The 19217-nt window shown below is 41.0% G+C and overlaps 1 protein-coding gene across 5 annotated transcripts in view; it reads right to left on the minus strand.

The window, feature by feature from the left end:
• Window positions 1-11719: 11719 nt before the first annotated feature.
• The window catches only part of LOC134344184 (synaptopodin-2-like), a 161309-nt gene continuing 153811 nt past the window's right edge, over window positions 11720-19217 (minus strand). For all 5 annotated transcript variants that reach the window (XM_063043566.1, XM_063043565.1, XM_063043564.1 and 2 more), the window contains one exon: window positions 11720-15144. In XM_063043566.1, coding sequence (XP_062899636.1) covers window positions 14584-15144 — 561 coding nt within the window. In that variant the 3' untranslated portion in view covers window positions 11720-14583. The remainder of the gene's footprint in view (window positions 15145-19217) is intronic.

A 19217-nucleotide genomic window follows, 5' to 3' on the forward strand; every position in this document is an offset into this window, starting at 1 on the left:
CAGAGAATGAGTGCTCCGTCCTATTTTCTATCTCCACACTCCTTCTTCCCCCTTCTCTCATACCAAACTGTTAGACTTTTTGCACTTCCCCCTGCCTGCGATTATGCTCGCTTCACAATGAATTCAAGGAGTACTAAATCCGGGAAAAAAGATGATTCAGCAGCTGGCCTGACAGTAGAAGCTATCTCCACACTGCTAGACTGACACCGTGCGGCATTAGCGATCAAATTTAAATCCTCTTTCAGTCTGCTGGAAACAAAACTCAACCAAATACAATGCAAAGTGGAGGACCATGACCAACGCTTACCTTCTCTCGAGCTCGCTATGAATGACCTGAGCCAGCACGTTAGTGAACTGGAAAGTATCTGCTCCAGCTTATGTGAAAACAGTATCAAGCTAATGGCTAAAGTTACTGACCTGGAAGGCCAGAGCAGACGGCAGAACCTATGCATCCTGGGCCTGCCAGAATCTATTGAAGGCAGGCATCCTACTGAATTTTTTTCCAGTCTGCTTTGTGAGATCTTCGGGAGGGAGATGCTTCCATCCCCGCCGGAGATTGATAGAGCCCACCATTCACTAGCAGCTAAACCAGCCCCAGGGCAGAGACCGCGCCCGGTCATTCTTCACCTGCACCACTACCAGGTTAAAGATCTTCTGGTTAGAGAGGCCTGGTGGAGAGGGAAGCTAGAATACCGTGGCCAGCAGATTCGGGTTGTGGAGGACTACTCTCCCAAAGGTTTGAGTACAGAGAAGTAATGATGGAGCTATACAACCAAGGGCTCAGGTCTTCTCTACTACACCCTGCACGGCTCCATATCACACTTCCCAGTGGTGACAAGAAGTGGCTACGTTTGGTAGATGAAGCACAGAAATGCATGCATTGATAGCCTCCCCACTACATCGAACTCTTCATAACATACTTTTCTCCCATACCCTCTGCAGGTAACGTTAGCAGTGCTTGAATAGTGAGGTCTGGTCTGACTCGACCGGGTTAGGAACTGACTACTACGATAGGTGGAATAATATTCACTCTGACTGCTCTGTCTTGAGAGTACTTTCTTTTACCTCCAATTCAATGAACTGTACAACCTTTCGTGGGAAGAACACTGGGTAAAGTCTGCTTATTTTTTACTTTTTACTTTTTTCAAATATAAGTTTATATTTCTGTTTTATGGTTCATTTTTCAGAACCATGTTTAACAAACCTTGGGGGAATTGTTTATCTCTCACTAAGTACAATGTCAGTTTAGGAGTGTTAAGTGCTTACTGTTTCCTTTAATAACAATAACGGAGTTGAAGATGACACTACGAGTGACAGGAAGTTGTACTGTTGGATGACTATTGTTCTTAAGAGCTTGCTGCTATGCTCTCTGGCAGCTGTCTTGTTGTGGGTTGGGGGGAGTGGGGGGAGGGTACTTCAATGCCTGTACTGTTTTAAGAATCCTTAGAAGTCCTTGTTATACAGGATTATTTCTGCCCTGTTTCTCTTTGTTTTACACTTTTGCCCCAGAGCTGATACCCGAAATCTTGACACCACTTACACCTACCAATCTGTAACTTTTTTAAAGGAGAATGGTTAGTCCATTAAATTTTGTGAGCTGGAATGTCAAGGAGCTGAATCATCCTGTTAAAAGAAGGAAGGTATTCTCACATCTCAAACAGTTTAAAACAGCAATTGCATTTCTACAAGAAACACACATTTGCAGTTCTGATAATTCCTGTCTTATGTCATGATGGGCGGAGCAGCATTTCCACTCCACTTTTCAGGCTAAAGCCCGGGGGGGGGGGGGGTGTGGTGGTCCTCAATTCTCATAAACCAAAACGTTCACTTTGAGCTCCACAGCACAATATCAGACACAAACGGCCATTTTGTCATTGTCTTAGGGAAATTATATAATACATTGGTAGTGTTGGCTAACATATTTGCTCCAAACTCGGATAATGTGGGCTTCTTCGAATGTTATTTTTCTGCGCTGCCTGATTAGAGTTCATACTCTCTCATACTAGATGGAGACTTCAACTGTTGGTTAGCTCCAGTGCTGGATCGATCATCTCCTACGCCCAGAGAACTAAGCAAATCTGCCTCATTAATTCAGTCCTTCCTCTCCAGCTATGGCATCTCCGATGTATGGCGTTATCTCCACCCAAATAAGAGGGAATATTCTTTCTTCTCACAGGTCCATCACACCTTTTCTAGAATTGACTACTTTTTAATCAATAATCAGCTGATTCCTGTGTTTATCAGAGCATAGTGATATCAGACCACGCTCCAGTTGTCTTGTCTATAATTCTTCCTGGCCTTCCTCAAATAAATAAGCATTGGCATTTTAATTCGACCTTACTGTCAGATAATGATTTTGTAAAGATTATAGAGGACCAGATAAGTTTTTTCCTTAATACCAATACGTCACCTGAAACCTCAAGCCTAGTTGTTTTGTACGCTATGCAATCATACCTCAGGGGTCAAATAATTTCCTACACTGCGAATATGAAAAGAAAGACCCATAAAGAATGAATAGATTTGGCGAATCAAATTAAAGAAATAGATTAACAATATGCTCAAATTAAAAATCTGGAGCTGTACAAAAAAACGAGTGGAACTCCAAACTAAATTTGACCTTATTTCCACTCAACCAATTGAACACCAACTTTTGAAGAGCAAGAGCCGGTTCAATATCCATGGTGACAAAACTGGCAAATTTTTAGCCAACCAATTAAGGGTCCTCAAAGCCAAACAACACACCACAAAAATTCAAATGGAAAACGGAAGCTTCACCTCGAATTATTCTGAAATCAATGACACATTCAGGAATTTTTACTCCCGACTTTACACTTCTGAATCCCTGAGTGATAACATTTTGGTCGAGAATTTTTTTAAACAGCTTATATATCCCCACGTTCTCTCCTGATCTCAAAATGAGACTGAATGAGCCAATATCATTAGAGGAAATATCCTCAGTCACCTCATTACAGCAGACTGGTAAATCTCCAGGACCCATCAGGTTCCCTGTAGAATTCTTTAAATCATTTTCATCACTGCTCTTACCTCAACTAACCATGGTCCTATCTGATTCGTTTAAACAAGGTAAATTGAAAGCATCATTTAATGAGGCATGCATCATTCTTTTAGCAAAGAGAGGCAAAGATCCAACAGAGTGCTCCTCATACAGGCCAATCTCTCTGTTAAATGTTGATGTCAAAATTTTAACTGAAGTTTTGGCCCGTAGACTGGAGAACATCTTACCCTCAATTATTTCTGAAGACCAAACCGGCTTTGTCAAAAACCACCTCCCCTTTTTTAACATGCGCTGCCTCTTAAATATTTTGTACTCACCGATGGCAGGACTTTCATATGAAGAAAGACTGGATGAACTGGGCTTGTACTGGTTGGAATTTAGAAGATTGAGGGGGGATCTGATTGAAACGTATAAAATCCTAAAGGGATTGGACAGGCTAGATGCAGGAAGATTGTTCCCGATGTTGGAGAAGTCCAGAACGAGGGGCCACAGTTTGAGGATAGAGGGGAAGCCTTTTAGGACCGAGATTAGGAAAAACTTCTTCACACAGAGAGTGGTGAATCTGTGGAATTCTCTGCCACAGGAAACAGTTGAGGCCAGTTCATTGGCTATATGTAAGAGGGAGTTAGATATGGCCCTTGTGGCTACAGGGGTCAGGGGGTATGGAGGGAAGGCTGGGGCGGGGTTCTGAGTTGGATGATCAGCCATGATCATAATAAATGGCGGTGCAGGCTCGAAGGGCCGAATGGCCTACTCCTGCACCTATTTTCTATGTTTCTATGTTTTCTTTAGTCGCAGAGACCAAGTTTTATCACGTGGACTGAAATGTTATATTCGCGTCCAGTCACTTCTGTTTTGACCAGCTCTCAGCAATCCCAACCTTTCTACCTCAAATGTGGGACCCGCCAAGGGTGCCCTTTAAGCCCTTTACTTTTCGACCTGGCCATAGAGCCACTGGCGATTGCGTTCCGCAGTTGTGCAGTTCTGACGGGGATTTGGAGAGAGGGAGTTGAGCATATAAATGGAGACTTCCCTTTATGCTGACGATCTTTTACTTTTTATATCAAACCCAATCACCTCCTTATCCCCCCCCCCCCTGTTCTCACTCTTCAACAAATTTAGCCAGTTTTCAGGATACAAGCTTAACTTAACACAATAGGAAACTTTTTCCAATAAATAGAGAAGCACAAGCATCAGAGTTCCATAACCTCCCTTTTAAGGTAGTGAATAACCAATTTACTTACCTTGGCCTCATAGCAACAAGGAAATATAAGCATCTTTCGGAGAAAATTTCATTGATTTATTAAATCATACAAACCAGAGCCTAGCACAGTGGTCACCCTGTCCATGTCCCTGATGGGCCGAATCAATGTTGTCAAAATGATCATCGTTCCTAATTTCTTATACCTTTTTCAATCCATACAAATTTTCATTCCTAAAACCTTCTTTGACTCGCTGGACTCAGTCATATCGTCCTACTTATGGAAGAGCAAGCGTCCCCGACTGAATTAAGCCCATCTTCAAAAATCTAAAAGAGATGGGGGCATGGGTCTGCCCAATTTCTGCTTATATTACTGGGCAATTAACATATACTGTCTCATCTTTTGGTCTCATTTTTACAACCAATCTGACTGCCCAATATGGGTGACAATGGAGCTGAACTCTATTAAGAATGTCTCCACTCCGCACTTCTTGGATCCGCACTCCCTTTTCTTATGCCTAAACTAATTGCTAATCCTGTTATCAGGCACACCCTGAGAGTATGGGCTCAGTTCAGAAAGCATAGTGGTCTCTACGGCTTCTCTCTTACAAGTCCTATTCTATATAATCATCTCTTCCAGCCTTCTACACATGATCTAACATTTCAAAACTGGTACAGAAAGGGCATCAGGTGCTTTAAAGATCTTTTTATAAACAACTGCTTTGTATCATTTGAACATCTGTCTGCAAAGTTTAACCTGCCCAACACTCATTTCTTCAGATATTTGCAAATTAGACATTCAATCAGTCCTCTGATACCAAACTTCCCTGAAACACCCGACGCAAACGTCGTTGATATGTTTCTCTGCATGAATCCAGTGTGCAAAGGTTTAATATCTACTATTTGTGACAAGCCAGCGGTCCTGAGGTGAACCCCCTTGAGAAAATTAAAACTGCCTGGGAGCAAGGTTTAAATTCCTCACTGTCAGATGCAGTTCTCAAGTTAGTTTATAGCGAGAGCATTTATAATGGCATTTATAGCGAGAGGATTTGAGTACAGGAGCAGGGAGGTACTACTGCAGTTGTACAAGGCCTTGGTGAGACCACACCTGGAGTATTGTGTGCAGTTTTGGTCCCCTAATCTGAGGAAAGACATCCTTGCCTTAGAGGGAGTACAAAGAAGGTTCACCAGATTGATTCCTGGGATGGCAGGACTTTCATATGAAGAAAGACTGGATGAACTGGGCTTGTACTCGTTGGAATTTAGAAGATTGAGGGGGGATCTGATTGAAACGTATAAAATCCTAAAGGGATTGGACAGGCTAGATGCAGGAAGATTGTTCCCGATGTTGGGGAAGTCCAGAACGAGGGGCCACAGTTTGAGAATAGAGGGGAAGCCTTTTAGGACCGAGATTAGGAAAAACTTCTTCACACAGAGAGTGGTGAATCTGTGGAATTCTCTGCCACAGGAAACAGTTGAGGCCAGTTCATTGGCTATATTTAAGAGGGAGTTAGATATGGCCCTTGTGGCTACGGGGGTCAGGGGGTATGGAGGGAAGGCTGGGGCGGGGTTCTGAGTTGGATGATCAGCCATGATCATAATAAATGGCGGTGCAGGCTCGAAGGGCCGAATGGCCTACTCCTGTACCTATTTTCTATGTTTCTATGTTTCTATGTTAACTCAACGTCTTTATGTTCCCGCCACTGCCTGTTACAGTTCAAGGTCATACACAGGGCCCATATGTCGAAAACTAAATTATCTCACATTTACCCAGATGTTAATCCCTGTTGCGACAAATGCAAAAGGGGCGAGGCTTCCCTTATTCATATGTACTGGACATGCCCTAGCTTGGAAAAATACTGGAAAGATGTTTTCCAAACTCTATCCCAAATACTTAATTACAATTTGGAACCTAACCCTTTGATTGCTCTTTTCGGCACCTCCGGAGAGGGGGACATGCACCTAAGTCGGACTAAATGTCGCACACTGTCTTTTGCCTCTCTGTTGGCCAGGCGTGCAGTCTTGTTAAGGTGGAGGGATGCTGCCCCGCCCACCCACGCTCAGTGGCTCAGGGACATCATGTCCAGTCTACACCCTGAGAAGATCAATTATTCAATTCTTAACTAGGACATAATGTTTCAAAAGGTGTGGGGACCCTTTCTTGAATATTTTCAGAATTCCCCGCCAAACTAAAGGTCCATCTTTTCTTCCTTTCCTCAGTACATAAATCCCTGACCTCCAGCACTTTCCGGTAAAATTCTATGGACTCAGACTTGTAAACATACAACAGTCTATGTATTAGGAAAATACACCTTCTCTATACCAATGCAGCTCTGTGGGGATAAAGATTCTGTTTAACCCTATTTGCTAATGCAATGATGGCTTGGAGTTGGGGACTGGGAGGGGTGAGGAGATAATCAAAGCATGATTGTAGTATGGGTGCATCTCTTTCATAAATGTGAATTGTGCATTTGATACATTTGTTACGCACTGCGCAAATCTCCTTTATAATATGCTCTCTTTATTTAAAAAAAATAAAGATATTGTTGAGAAAAAAGCTTATGTCTGGAGTAGCACCTGCACCTGCACTCTGGCTGAAAGCTGTGGACCAGCAAAGCTGCCCAGACACTCAGCGTCACCTGGATGACATCATTGTTACCAGTAAGAACAAGGAACATCTCCAAAATCTCAGGACACTGTTAAAAAGATAAGAAGAATACGTGCTCAGAGCACGATTCAATATATGTGAATACATTAAACCAAGCATCACTTTCTGTGGTCACACCATAAACGCGAATTTACACAAGTGTGCTGAGAAAATTCAAGCAGTGGTTGGTGTTCCAAGGCCAAAGGGTATGTCAAGGTTGCAGTTCCTTTAAGGATTTGTCGATTACTATGACAGATTCCTGCCAGCCTTGGCTACTGCGCTGCACCCCTTGAGCTCATTACTGCAGATCGGGAAGAAATGGCAATGGACAAAGTAGGTGCCTTTCAAAAGGTAAAGGAAATGGTGAAGTCAGACACTGTACTCACACATCATGACCCACATTGTCCAGTGAAGCTTGGCTGTGTCGTGTCGCCTTATGGAATATGTGCAGTCATGTCACATGCTGTGCGTGATGGAAGTGAATGCCCCACAGCCTTTGCATCATCTTCCCTGACCGCTGCAGAGAAAAATTATGCACAGATTGGCAGAGAGGCCTTGAGTCTGGTGTGGGGCGTAAAACATTTCAACCAGTACCTGTATGGGAAAGAGTTCACCCTCATAACTGGCCATCAACCACTAATGTCCATTTTCAAGCTACAGACGTGTGTTCCACTGACAGCAGCTGTACAAGTGCAGAGACGGGCTCTGTTTCTTTGGAGGATACAATTACAAGATCGAATTCAATAGGAGAACTAATCATGAAAATGTTGATGGATGGTCCCTTGGAAAAGGAAATACCCGAAACATTTACAAAAGAGGGCACTCCCCTTGTCAAAGTCTCCTTAATGCAAATTGGAAGTCTCCCTATTATGGTAGAGATGATCCAAGGGGAAACCAAAATAGACCCCATACTGTCTCAGATATACATAGCCATGGAGACTGGCTGGAATGTGCAACAGAAACTCCAGTTTTTACCAGTGCCAGGATGAACTTGCCCTTGGTGGAGTTTGCTTTATGTGGGGATTGGGAGTTGTTGTACCATCCAAGCTGAGAGCTAAAGTATTCGAAGAGCTACATGCCAGTCAGTGAGGCATGGTCAAAATGAAAGAGTTGGCTCGAAGATCTGTCTGCTGGCCTAGGATAGATCAGCAAGTTCAAGCAGCTTGCCATGAACTGTTCAGGATGACAATACATCTGAAAGAAAAGTATTTAGAGCTGTCAGAACTTGGCTTCTCAAATGGCTGGAGTGTGCAGCAGAAATTCCAGTTCCCCAAGTTTTACCAGTGCCAAGATGAACTTTCCCTTGATGGAGGTTACCTTATGTGGGGATTGAGAGTTGTTGTTCATTCTAAGCAGAGAGCTAAAGTATTAGAGGAGCTATATACCGGTCATCTAGGTATGCCCCTAAACGCTTCTATGCCCCATCATGAATGCCTTAAATGTCTCCTCTTCTTTCTCAACAACAGACATGACTAGTTCCCTTCCACCACCACCATCTTCCGTCTAGAGCAAGGGTGGCTAACCTTTTACATTCCATGCATCAATTTTTTCACGCACGAGTTCAGATGTGATTCTTTCACGCACGAGTTCAGATGCAATTTTTTCACGCACGAGTTCTATAATAACATATTTTTACAAGAATTGAATGGGGTTACAAGAGATGTATGGTGCATCTGAACTCGTGAGTGAAAAAATTGACGCATGGAATGTAAAAGGTTGGCCACCCATGGTCTAGAGGAACTGGTTCTCATGCTCAACGATTTCTCTTTTGGCTCCTCTCACTTTCTCCAACCTCAAGCTGTAGCCATAAGCACCCCCATGAATTATGCCTGCCTTTTTGTTGGCTACGTGGAATAGTCCTTGTTCCAAGCCATCCCTGGTAATACTTCCCAACTCTTTCTGCAATATATTGATGACTGCATTCATTCTTGTTAATTTCATCTAACCTTGCCTCCAACTTCCACTCTGTCCTTAAATTCACTTGGTCCATTTCTGACATCTCCCTCCCCTTTCTCAATCTTTCTGTCTCCATTTCTGGAGACAAATGTTTTACCAATATCTTTTACAAATCTAACTTGAGTATACTTCTTTCCACCTCGATCTCCTGTAAAAATGCTATTCCCTTTTCTCAGTTCTTTCATCTCTGTCACATCTGTTCCCAGGATGAGGCTTTCTTTTCTAGAATATCAGAGATGTCTTCTTCAAAGAATGGCATTTTCCTTTCTCCATCATTGGCGCTGCATTCACCCGCATCTCCTCCATTTCCTGGACATCTGCGCTCACCCCATCTTCCCACTGTCTAACAGGGATAGATATCCTTTTGACCTCATCTAAGACCCCATGAACCTCCATATCTAACACATCATTCTCCTGCAACTTCGATCATTTTCAATGGGACCCTACCACCAACCTCTTGCCCACTCTCTTCTCTTTACGTTTCCTTTGTCCATTTGTATCTTCCCACTAATCTCCCTCCCTGCATGTATCCCTGTATGCAACAGAAACATATTCACCTTCTCCTCCACCTCCATTCAGGGCCTCAAACAGTCCTTCCAGGTGAGGCAACAATCATTTGTGAGTCTGTTGGGATTGTCTACTGTTTCCAGTGCCCCAATGTGGCCTATACTCAACACTGGTGGGACCTGTTGAAAATTAGAGGGCTGCTTTTTTGAGAACCTCCACTCTGTCCACAAAAAGTGCAATTTCATGGTGGCCAACCATTTCAGTTCTTATGCCCATTCCTGTTCTGACATATGCACATCCATGGTCTCCTCTTCTAGGCTGGAGGAGCAACACCTCATATCCCATCCAGGTAGCCTCCAACCTAATGGCATGAACGTCAATTTCTCCTTCTGGCAATTTTTCCCTGCTCCCTTCCCTCTTTTACTATTCCCTCTCTGGCCTTTTACCTCTTCTTCTGACCTATCTATCACCTTGCCTCCTCCTTTACTTTCTCCCAGGGTCCACTCTTGTCTCCTATCAGATTCCTTCTTCTCCATCCCTTTCTAACTATTCACTCCCAGCTTCTTACTTCAAACCCACCTTTACCCCCGCTCCCACCCACCTGGCTTCACCTATCACCTTTTAGATGGTACTCCTTCCCATCCCCCCACCTTCTTATTCTGGCACGTTCTCCCTTCCTTTCCAGTTCTGATGAAGGGTCTTAGCCTGAAACATCAATTCTTTGTCCATTTCCATAGATGCTGCTTGACCTGCTGTTTTCCTCCAACATTTTGTGTGTGTTGCTCTGAATTTCCAGCATCTGCGGATTTTCTTGTGTTTGTGATAGAAAAGGTGTAGAAGTTTCTAGGCCAAAGGCAGGCATATGGGATTAGTTTAGTCAGTATGGACAAGTGAAGATTAGGGGCCTGTTCCCATGCTGAATAACTCTCTGACTCCTCATTTATATTTCCTCTACCTGTCCTGTGCTCCCCTGCCCCACCTTCCCTAAGCAAGAGGACAGGTAAGTAGCCTGCTCCCTGGTAAAGGAATGAATCCATGATCAAGGAGTTCACAAGAGTTGTCACAATTGATTGACTTTATGATATATAGACTCCATACTTGTGATGATTTATTATCCAAGGCCAATTAGGTCAATTTATTATCTAAGGTCTATTTAAGGATGAGCTTACCATGCTCTATGTGTAACACCGTCATTATTTACTTGTTTATAGTAACAAAATTATCTTTGGAGGAAAATTGCCAACTGTAAGCAAGCATATTAATCTTACCTCTAAAATAGTATGCCATTTAGTTTACAATCTTCTTTCACTTCATAATCTTCTCAGTTTCCATCTCTACCTATCTGTTGATTACATCTTCAACTTAAAAGTGTCACCTCTAGATTCAGTTATGTCAGTTCCTATAAACATTAATATATCATTTCCAGTATCATATTTCTCAGGACCAAGTTCCATCATAACAGTCTACACTACCTTTTAGACCCTAGTCCCACAACTTTATATTTTGTTCTTATGTTTCCATCTTCAAGACCTTAGGCTTTACTTCCTATTATTTTATTCTCATAAAAATACAGAAAGAGACTATATGCCCACCTATATGTCCCATTAATCCCTTTCCATCTCTCCTTATCTCCCTGTGATTGTATAATGCATTATGTCTCAAACTCACCTTTGAATCTCTAGTATGGGGATTAACTTCCCAGCACATATCTTTACTAGAGAAAACAATGTCCAGGCAAACTACTCTGCTGTGTACTAGTGGACTTGCACATTTGCTCAAAATTGAGTCAGGCTAAAATGAAAAGAAGTTAGCTTTATCTATGAATTGTGTACTTTACTCTTGTTTATATATTTTCTAGATTTTCCCCCTTATAATATTGGCTCATGTCATGTTACCTTTCAGCAAGTGCCACTGTCACCACTGTTCACTACTGTTTCATATGATACCAAGTATTCATTCGTAATGTCTGTGCCTTAATCATATGAGCGGAAAGACTATTTGGTGGCAGGAAACAATTCTGGCTTATCTTGTGGTTTATCCTAATGTATATTCCAGAACAACTCAGTTGGTTTTAGGTGAAGTTTAGGCCCTAACTAATTATTGAACTTTACAAAGCGGAGTAATTTCACGATGGGATTGTATCAAAGAGCACTTTTTTCGTACAAAAAGCTCAAAATCATATCTAATTGATCAGGTACTGATTCAAAAACATATAGTTTTTAATTTTTAGTATTTTAATGACTTAAACTTACTTTTAGTTGAAAAGAAAATTGCTTTTGTAAAGTGAATGTGTATGTGAATTTTATATCAATGTTTGAAATTTTGTGACTTTGATAAACTAGCATATTATTTTTTTGTAAAAAAAAGAATTCTTTCAACAATGACATGACACCACGCAGCTTTATTTTGAATCCCTTCTGTAGTAGAAAAGATTCTGTAAGTCAATTGTACAAATCAAATAAATGTTGTATAACATATTGTACATTTTTTGAATGAGCATAATAATTGACAAATATTGCTGGTACCAAACTGTATCAGTCTCTGCCATTCCTTTGGGTTCATCAGATGTGTGGAGAGGGAGAGATTGCTACACGAGCAACTGCTTGCTCTCCATATCTTACTGCCCAGGCTTACAAATCTAGACAGCTAGGACGCAATATTCATGGTCGACTCTGACCGACAAGAGGCCTCAGACACAGACACAGATCACAATAAAAGACAGAAAATTATGCCCACTTGCTTTTTAAAAAGTGACATATTATAAGTTTTCAGTGTGCAACTAGTTCTGAGTTCTATAGTTCTCCCTTATGCAGTAAGTTAAGCATTATAATGTAACTGGAATTTTAATTTTGAATTTAAACTATGCTATATAGGTAATTCAAGGATAACAAAATAAGTGCACAAATTATAGTCAACATAATGACACCAGAACTATTCACTTTTTTATTATTTACCCGACGGATTGTGCCTTTGCACTACAATGTTTCTATGAGCTGACATGATGCTGAAACAAAACAAATGTGATGGGATTGAACACAGTGTGAACGTTGTGAAAGTTCATGTCATTATTCCCATTGTTTTCAATGACAGGAAAATAGAGAGCATTGCAGTCATTTAAATTTATTTTTGTATTTTTTTCAAGTTACTTTGAAAAATGCTTGAAAACACTTAATCTTGAAGTATTTTACTTTACATAATGTAATGTTTTCAGACATTAAACAAGGAAGATGAATGTTAATGGTTTAAAGCAATATACATTAATTGATCTTTTAAGTGAATGCAGCTATTTATATTTATGTTAAATGAAAGCAGTGAATACCTTGAATACTCAGTATGTTTGTCATTATTTCAAAGAAGAGACATTAGTTGATAAAGTGAACTAAAATGTGTTTGACTTCTCAAGAAGCAGAAATGCATGAATCTTTCTTTTACTGTAGGTTTATAAACCAATGGTATATTTTTGATTTGCATAACCTTAAGCAATGTTTTATTTAATTTTCATAACTCAATCACTTTTTTCTACATTCTAGCAAAGTAATTCTCTATTGTTACTTAACTCTCACCTCCCATCTCAAACCACATTACACATACTGATCATCCACTTCCAAAGATGTTCTAAATCTAAATGCTGAAAATGCTTGCCACATAATTCTCAGACTTCCTAACAATACACACTATGTGTATAATTTGCAGAAGTCCTATCAGATACACATATTCATTTTCAGATCTGTTTCAAAATAGGGTTAGCTAATGTTAAAGAAAATGCATTTGTAGGATTTAAGATGAAATGTTTACTTGTAGTTGAACATGATTATTGCCATAGGACTTTAATATAAAAACTCTACAATGCTCTTTTGTTCTGCATACTCTAGTTAAGAAGTTTGATACCAGATAATTGCAAATATATTCTGTAATTTAAAATTCTCATAGCCAATACCATGATAATGTAGTTTGTGTCCAGCATAGTAAGCTTATTTAACAAACTTGCTTCTAATGATTAATTAATATCTAAAACAGATAAAATGAACATTTCTACCTGCTCAGTGGATTAACTTTCATGAATTTATACAATTTAATTGGGTGGTGGAGTGGACATACATCTGTACCAAAGGAGGTGCAAGGCACTCCTTCCCTCCACTAGCCTGCAGGTCACCTTGGACCCCCCAATTAGGGTCACATAAAACCATGGGAGTAGGTGGCGGATGGTTGTTTGAGCAGCTGGTGCATATCACGAGTCCTGGCTATGTGACGACTGATGTCAAGCAGACACTCTCTGAAGATTATTGATAATGGCAGGGTTCACCTGTCTTGTAAAGACACTATTCAGAAGCAGGTAATGGCAAACCACTTCTGTAGAAAATTTGCCAAGAACAATCACGGCCAAAGACCACGATTGCCTACATCATACAACATGGCACATCATGATCATAAATTGGCATGGTGTTCTGTATACCCATTCTCCAGAAAAGTGCTCACACAAAATTGTGATTTACAAATTTTTGCATCCACAACGTGTCTACATAAATGCATGCATTTCCCAAGACTAAAAATGATGTTTTGTTGTGCATTGCTTTCTTCTCACATCATGCAGCCTGTCTGAGAGGACAAAACATCACTTGTTTTCCTTTCTATTTTTGCAATGGTTAAAGGCCCATACCCAAGGGATGGAAACAAAGGACCAACTATTTGCATGTGAAAGTATGTCTTGCCAGCTCATGTACAAAGCCATGAAAATGACCACAAATGTTCCCTCATCCCAAATAATTCCTTGTTCCCTGCATAATTCCCTAATCCTCTGAATTTTTTCATTAGGAACTAGGATTGTCTAATAGACTTATTTAGAATTGTTTAAATTTATCGTATTAATATTTGAAGTTTCTTTATTTTTGTCTGTCGGATCAAGGCAGTAATTTTTCTTAATGAAAAATCACAAAGTTAATGTTACAGTACACTGATCAATCAATCACATACTCCTTTTATGAAAATACACTGTTTAGTACAACATTATTTTTGAGTGGATGTTGTACAACATTCTTCATAAACATACAGTACATATGGGCAACTTGCTGAAATGAATGTGCTAAAATACCTTACATTCTGCTGATCACAATGGAAACCAATACTTAAAGTAATATCTGCCAGAAAATGCTTTTCTAACAAAACTTCACAGATACTTTTCTCATCTGATTCTGCTTCTTAATCTTGAGTTTGCTCTCCTTGTCATGCAGTAATCTTCATCATGAGAAATCACCTACTTTATCTTTGTTTTTTCCAGCCCCGTGGATAAGGATTATAATTTGAACCTGCTACCGGCTTTCCTGAACTTTCATAATCAGAGTATGCCCCAGTAGACAGCTCAGAGTCAGTAAGGGAGTGCTGGTATCTTAATGGCTGTTGGTACATTAAACTGCCATGAATGCTAGGTACTGGAGAGGAAGAAGATTTAAGAGACGATGTTATGCTAGAGGGCCTTCTAACATTGAAAGTGGCCATGGAAGAGTAACTACTTGGAAGTGGGGGGACATATGCCACCCGGGCTTTCCATTCCTCTGGAGGTTCAGGTAACGTTTTCTGACGTGCTGCTGAAACAATACTCTTCGCTATTGATGACTGGATATTTCTTTTGGAAAATGCTTCCTCCACTGAACCAACAGCAGACTGTGATGCAGCATCCCATGGAGTCAGTTTTTTCCGTGAGGTTTTATCTGACAGAGGTGCTAATTTTTCTGCTGGCTGTCTTGTTGCTTGTGGTCCAGTTAGCCCATATGACAGTAGATTTTCTGGAGCTTTTATAGGTCTGAAATCTTTTGCCTGCATCTGTAAATAAGAAGTAATATATACTAAATTAAATTGACAAGGATAAGAAAACAACACACGGGAAACCTTAATAATGTAATCAGCTACTTGTTCCCTGCAACTGTGATAAATAAAAACAGCAAATGACTGCATACTATATATAGACCAGCTAGTTGTGCTGAAATGTACTCAAATTGAAGAACCCATGCTGAATGTAGCCAGTACTCCAGCCATTGACAATGCAAGATAAGAACATATCTTTCATTGCTTGGCAGACCACTGTCTCATTTCCAACAGGCTTCAAATGGTATCTAGTATGAACAGTATGATATAAATAATGAGTAATTTATGAATAACTTATCAAGATGAATTATCTGCATGTAGTGTGAATTACTTATCAAACTAAAAGTCATGCACCTTGTGATGAACTGAACTGCCTACTTTTTAAGAGAACAAATTTAAAGTACACTAAATATGAGTAAACAAAGTAACATGCCCAGAAATACAATGGTTTATTGATTTTTCCTGCATTACACAACTGAAATAATTCTTTTTATATCTAGGGCAAAAGAAAATCAACATCTTTCTGGAGTCATTTTAAGTCTGTTCATCCTGGCACATTTATGCATTTGTTGTTTCAGTACGAAGGCAGCCATCATGATGTCATTCCTGATACAATGTTTCCTTCGGAAAATAATGGGGAGCTCAAACCATGTTGGTCCATTGGAATCTCACTGGACAACACGGTCAATCACAGAGTAGCCCTATACTGGGGCAATTGCCTGGTTTAGATGTCCTCCCACACTTCCCAACCCCTCATGCCCAACGTTTTCCATAGCACTCACTTCCCTATCCCCTCCCTAATCATGGCCAATTTATGTCTAGATCACCATCCTTATGACACCACTGACATTGCACTAATCACCAGAGGCAACACATCCAAGTACCAAGTACTGGGTGCAGGCATCTCTCAGCATCTATCCTGGGCCCAACGTATTGATGTAGTTGCAAAGAAGGCATGACAGTGATGATATTTCAATAGGAGTTTGAGGAGATTTGATATGTCACCAAAGACACTCTCAAATTTCAACAGATGTACTGTGGAGAGCATTCTAACTAGCTGCATCACCATCTGGTATGGAGTGGGAGGCATTGCACAGGATCGAAATAAGCTTCAGAAAGTTGTAAACTTAGTCAGCTACATCATGGGCACCACCTTCCCCAGCATTCAGGACATCTTCAAGGAGTGATGCCTCAAAAAGGCAGCATCCATCATTAAGGATGTCCATTACCCAGGACATGCCCTCTCCTCGTTGCTACCATCAGGAGGGGGTACAGGAGCCCAAAGGTACACACTCAGTGATTCAGGAACAGCTTCTTTCCCTCTACCATCCAATTTCTGAAAGGATATTGAAACCCATGAACACTACTTCTCTACTTTTTTTCCTTTTTTTGCACTACTTATTAATTTAATATATGCACGCACGCACGCACACACACACTTCTTACCATAATTGTAATGTACAGATGTTGCATAACAACAAATTTCACAACATATTCCAGTGATATTAACCCTGATTCTCATGTATACAAACTAGTGTCCTGGTGCAGTCACTGCAACTTGGAGTTGAATGCACTCAAAACCATATTGTCTTCAGGAGAACTGTGTCTTCTCACCTCCCACTCATCAACAACTCTACGGTTAGTACCACTTCAACATTCATGTTCCTGAGCACCATTATTTTGCAAGACCTTATGTGGGAGAACTGTATCTCCTTCATTAAAAAATAGGCTTAGCAGAGGATGTACATCCTGTAGCAGTTGGCAAAATTCAACCCTTGCCACAGCAGACTGGTGCCAGTCTACACTGCCAGAGCATCGCGCATCAGCCATTACTGCCTGGTGTGGTGCGGCATCCTCTCACAGTATATGTCATCTACAGCAAATTGTTGGGTCAGCAGAATATGTCATTGGCTGCAGTCGACTGTCACTGCAGGACCTGTAGGGGTCCAGGGTCAAAGAAACAGGCAGGAATAATCATTGAGGACCCTACCCACCCTGCAAACTTGTGTTTACAAGTGCCAGTTTGTTTTTTTTCTGCTTATTCCCATCTACCCTCACCTGGACCATAGCCCTCCAGATCCCTCTCATCCACATACCTATCCAATTTTATTTTAAATGTTCCAGCTGAACCTGCAGCTACCACTTCTGCTGGACTGTGATTCCCTGGTTCCCACCAACCACCCTGTTTCTTATTCCGCCTTCCTTTGCAATGATGCTGTTGCAATACCTGACCTTTCACCTCTTCCCTCTCCACTGTCCAGGGAGTCAAACAATGCTTCCAGGTGAAGTAACCATTCATTTGCACTTCTTCCAATCCAGTGTACTGTACTGCATTTGTTGTTTACAATGTTGCCTCCTCTGCAGATTAGATGACCATTTTGCAGAGTACCTGAGTTCAGTCTATAAGTGCGAGCCTGAGCTTCCCCTTGCCTGGCACTTTAGTTCCTCCTTCTACTCCCCCTCTGACCTATTGGCCTTTTGCTTCCTGCACTGACACAGTGGAGACCAACACAATCTCAAGGAAGGGCACCAAGTCTTCCATCTGGGGCAGACAGCAGCTTACTAGACTCAACAATGAATCCTACGGCTTCAGGTAATTTCATTTCTTGGTCAGTATCAGTAATCCATCTGTAACATCAGCTCAGTTTGTTTTCTCCTTTCTCCGAGAGTGGAGAAAATTCCCAGCTCGACTTGTCAGGCATGTCCTTTGCTCTGCATTTCCTAACTCCCACGTCCTTGTACCTGTATTCTCACATTTTATCCCCATGGTCACCCCTATTTCACCCTATCAGAGGGATCCCCCACCCTGTGCCTTTACCAGTTTCTTTAGTCTTCTTTGCAGTTCTGACCTGAAACACTGACTGTTTTTCTTCCCACAGGTGCAGCCTGACCTGCTGAGTAATTTCAGCTTTTTCTGTGTGTCTTTAAGACTAGAACCAGTCTTTATTGATTCAGTACTCATGAGCTGGTCATAAAAGTTAGGTCAATAAATGCAAACAAAATTAAGATAATTACCCTATTTTGTATCAAAGAAACTATTTAAAGTGAAGTTAAATATATAGAAAGGAACATATTGGAAAATTGATCCAATATTTCTTTTGTTTCAAATTTATAAGTTTGTGTCCAGATAGATTAGCAATTACTCCCTTCACACATTTTCCTATATCTCATCTTCTTCCCTGAGGCCTGACATGGTCATTCTGTCAGAAACCTTGAAGCAGGTAGTTGTGGTAGAACTGACAGTTCCTTGGGAAGACCGGCTTGAGGAGATGTTTGAACTGGAGCTGGTAGAACAGTATCAGAAACAGGGGTGGAGGGCATGATGCAGTCCGATAGAGTTTTTGCTGACTGATCGCTGTGTAGAACCTAGTCTCTCCTTGGCATTAAGGAGACTGCAAAGAAAAGAGCTATCAGGACCATCACAGGGGCTGCTGGGTGGGCCTCCAGATGACTATGGATCAAGAGCTGGACCAGTGCAGCTGGGCCGCAAGCGAGGGTCTGATCAATCCTGGCTGGGCAAAAGTGTCTGATGTTAAAAGAGCCAAAACACCCAATGACCCCAGGTTACATCACTGATGTTAAGTCCCCATCATATTTCCTACCTCTGCTAAATTTAATAATACTAACTATAGAGAGATCTGGGATTCCCACCCTTTGTTATGCCATGGATCAATACCATTAAGCAAAGGAGTACATGGATGCCCGGTTGGGAACCCCTGAGATACAAGAAATAAACAAGCTAAGCATACAGAATGCATGATTATTATGCAGTACAATTTCCCAATTTCACTTGTAGTTTTGTACATTGACATTGGCAACTATGTATTTCTCAAAGTTCTAATGATTTGAAAATTTTGCATTACTTTGGTACATACTGCGGAAGCCTGAAACATCCCTGCATATTAAAATGATAATGATCATAAGCAAACAACAGGAATTCTGCAGATGCTGGAAATTCAAGCAACACACATCAAAGTTGCTGGTGAACGCAGCAGGCCAGGCAGCATCTGTAGGAAGAGGTGCAGTCAACG

The sequence above is a fragment of the Mobula hypostoma genome, chromosome 3 (genome assembly GCF_963921235.1).
Source record: "Mobula hypostoma chromosome 3, sMobHyp1.1, whole genome shotgun sequence".
NCBI classification, from domain to species: Eukaryota; Metazoa; Chordata; class Chondrichthyes; order Myliobatiformes; family Myliobatidae; genus Mobula; species Mobula hypostoma.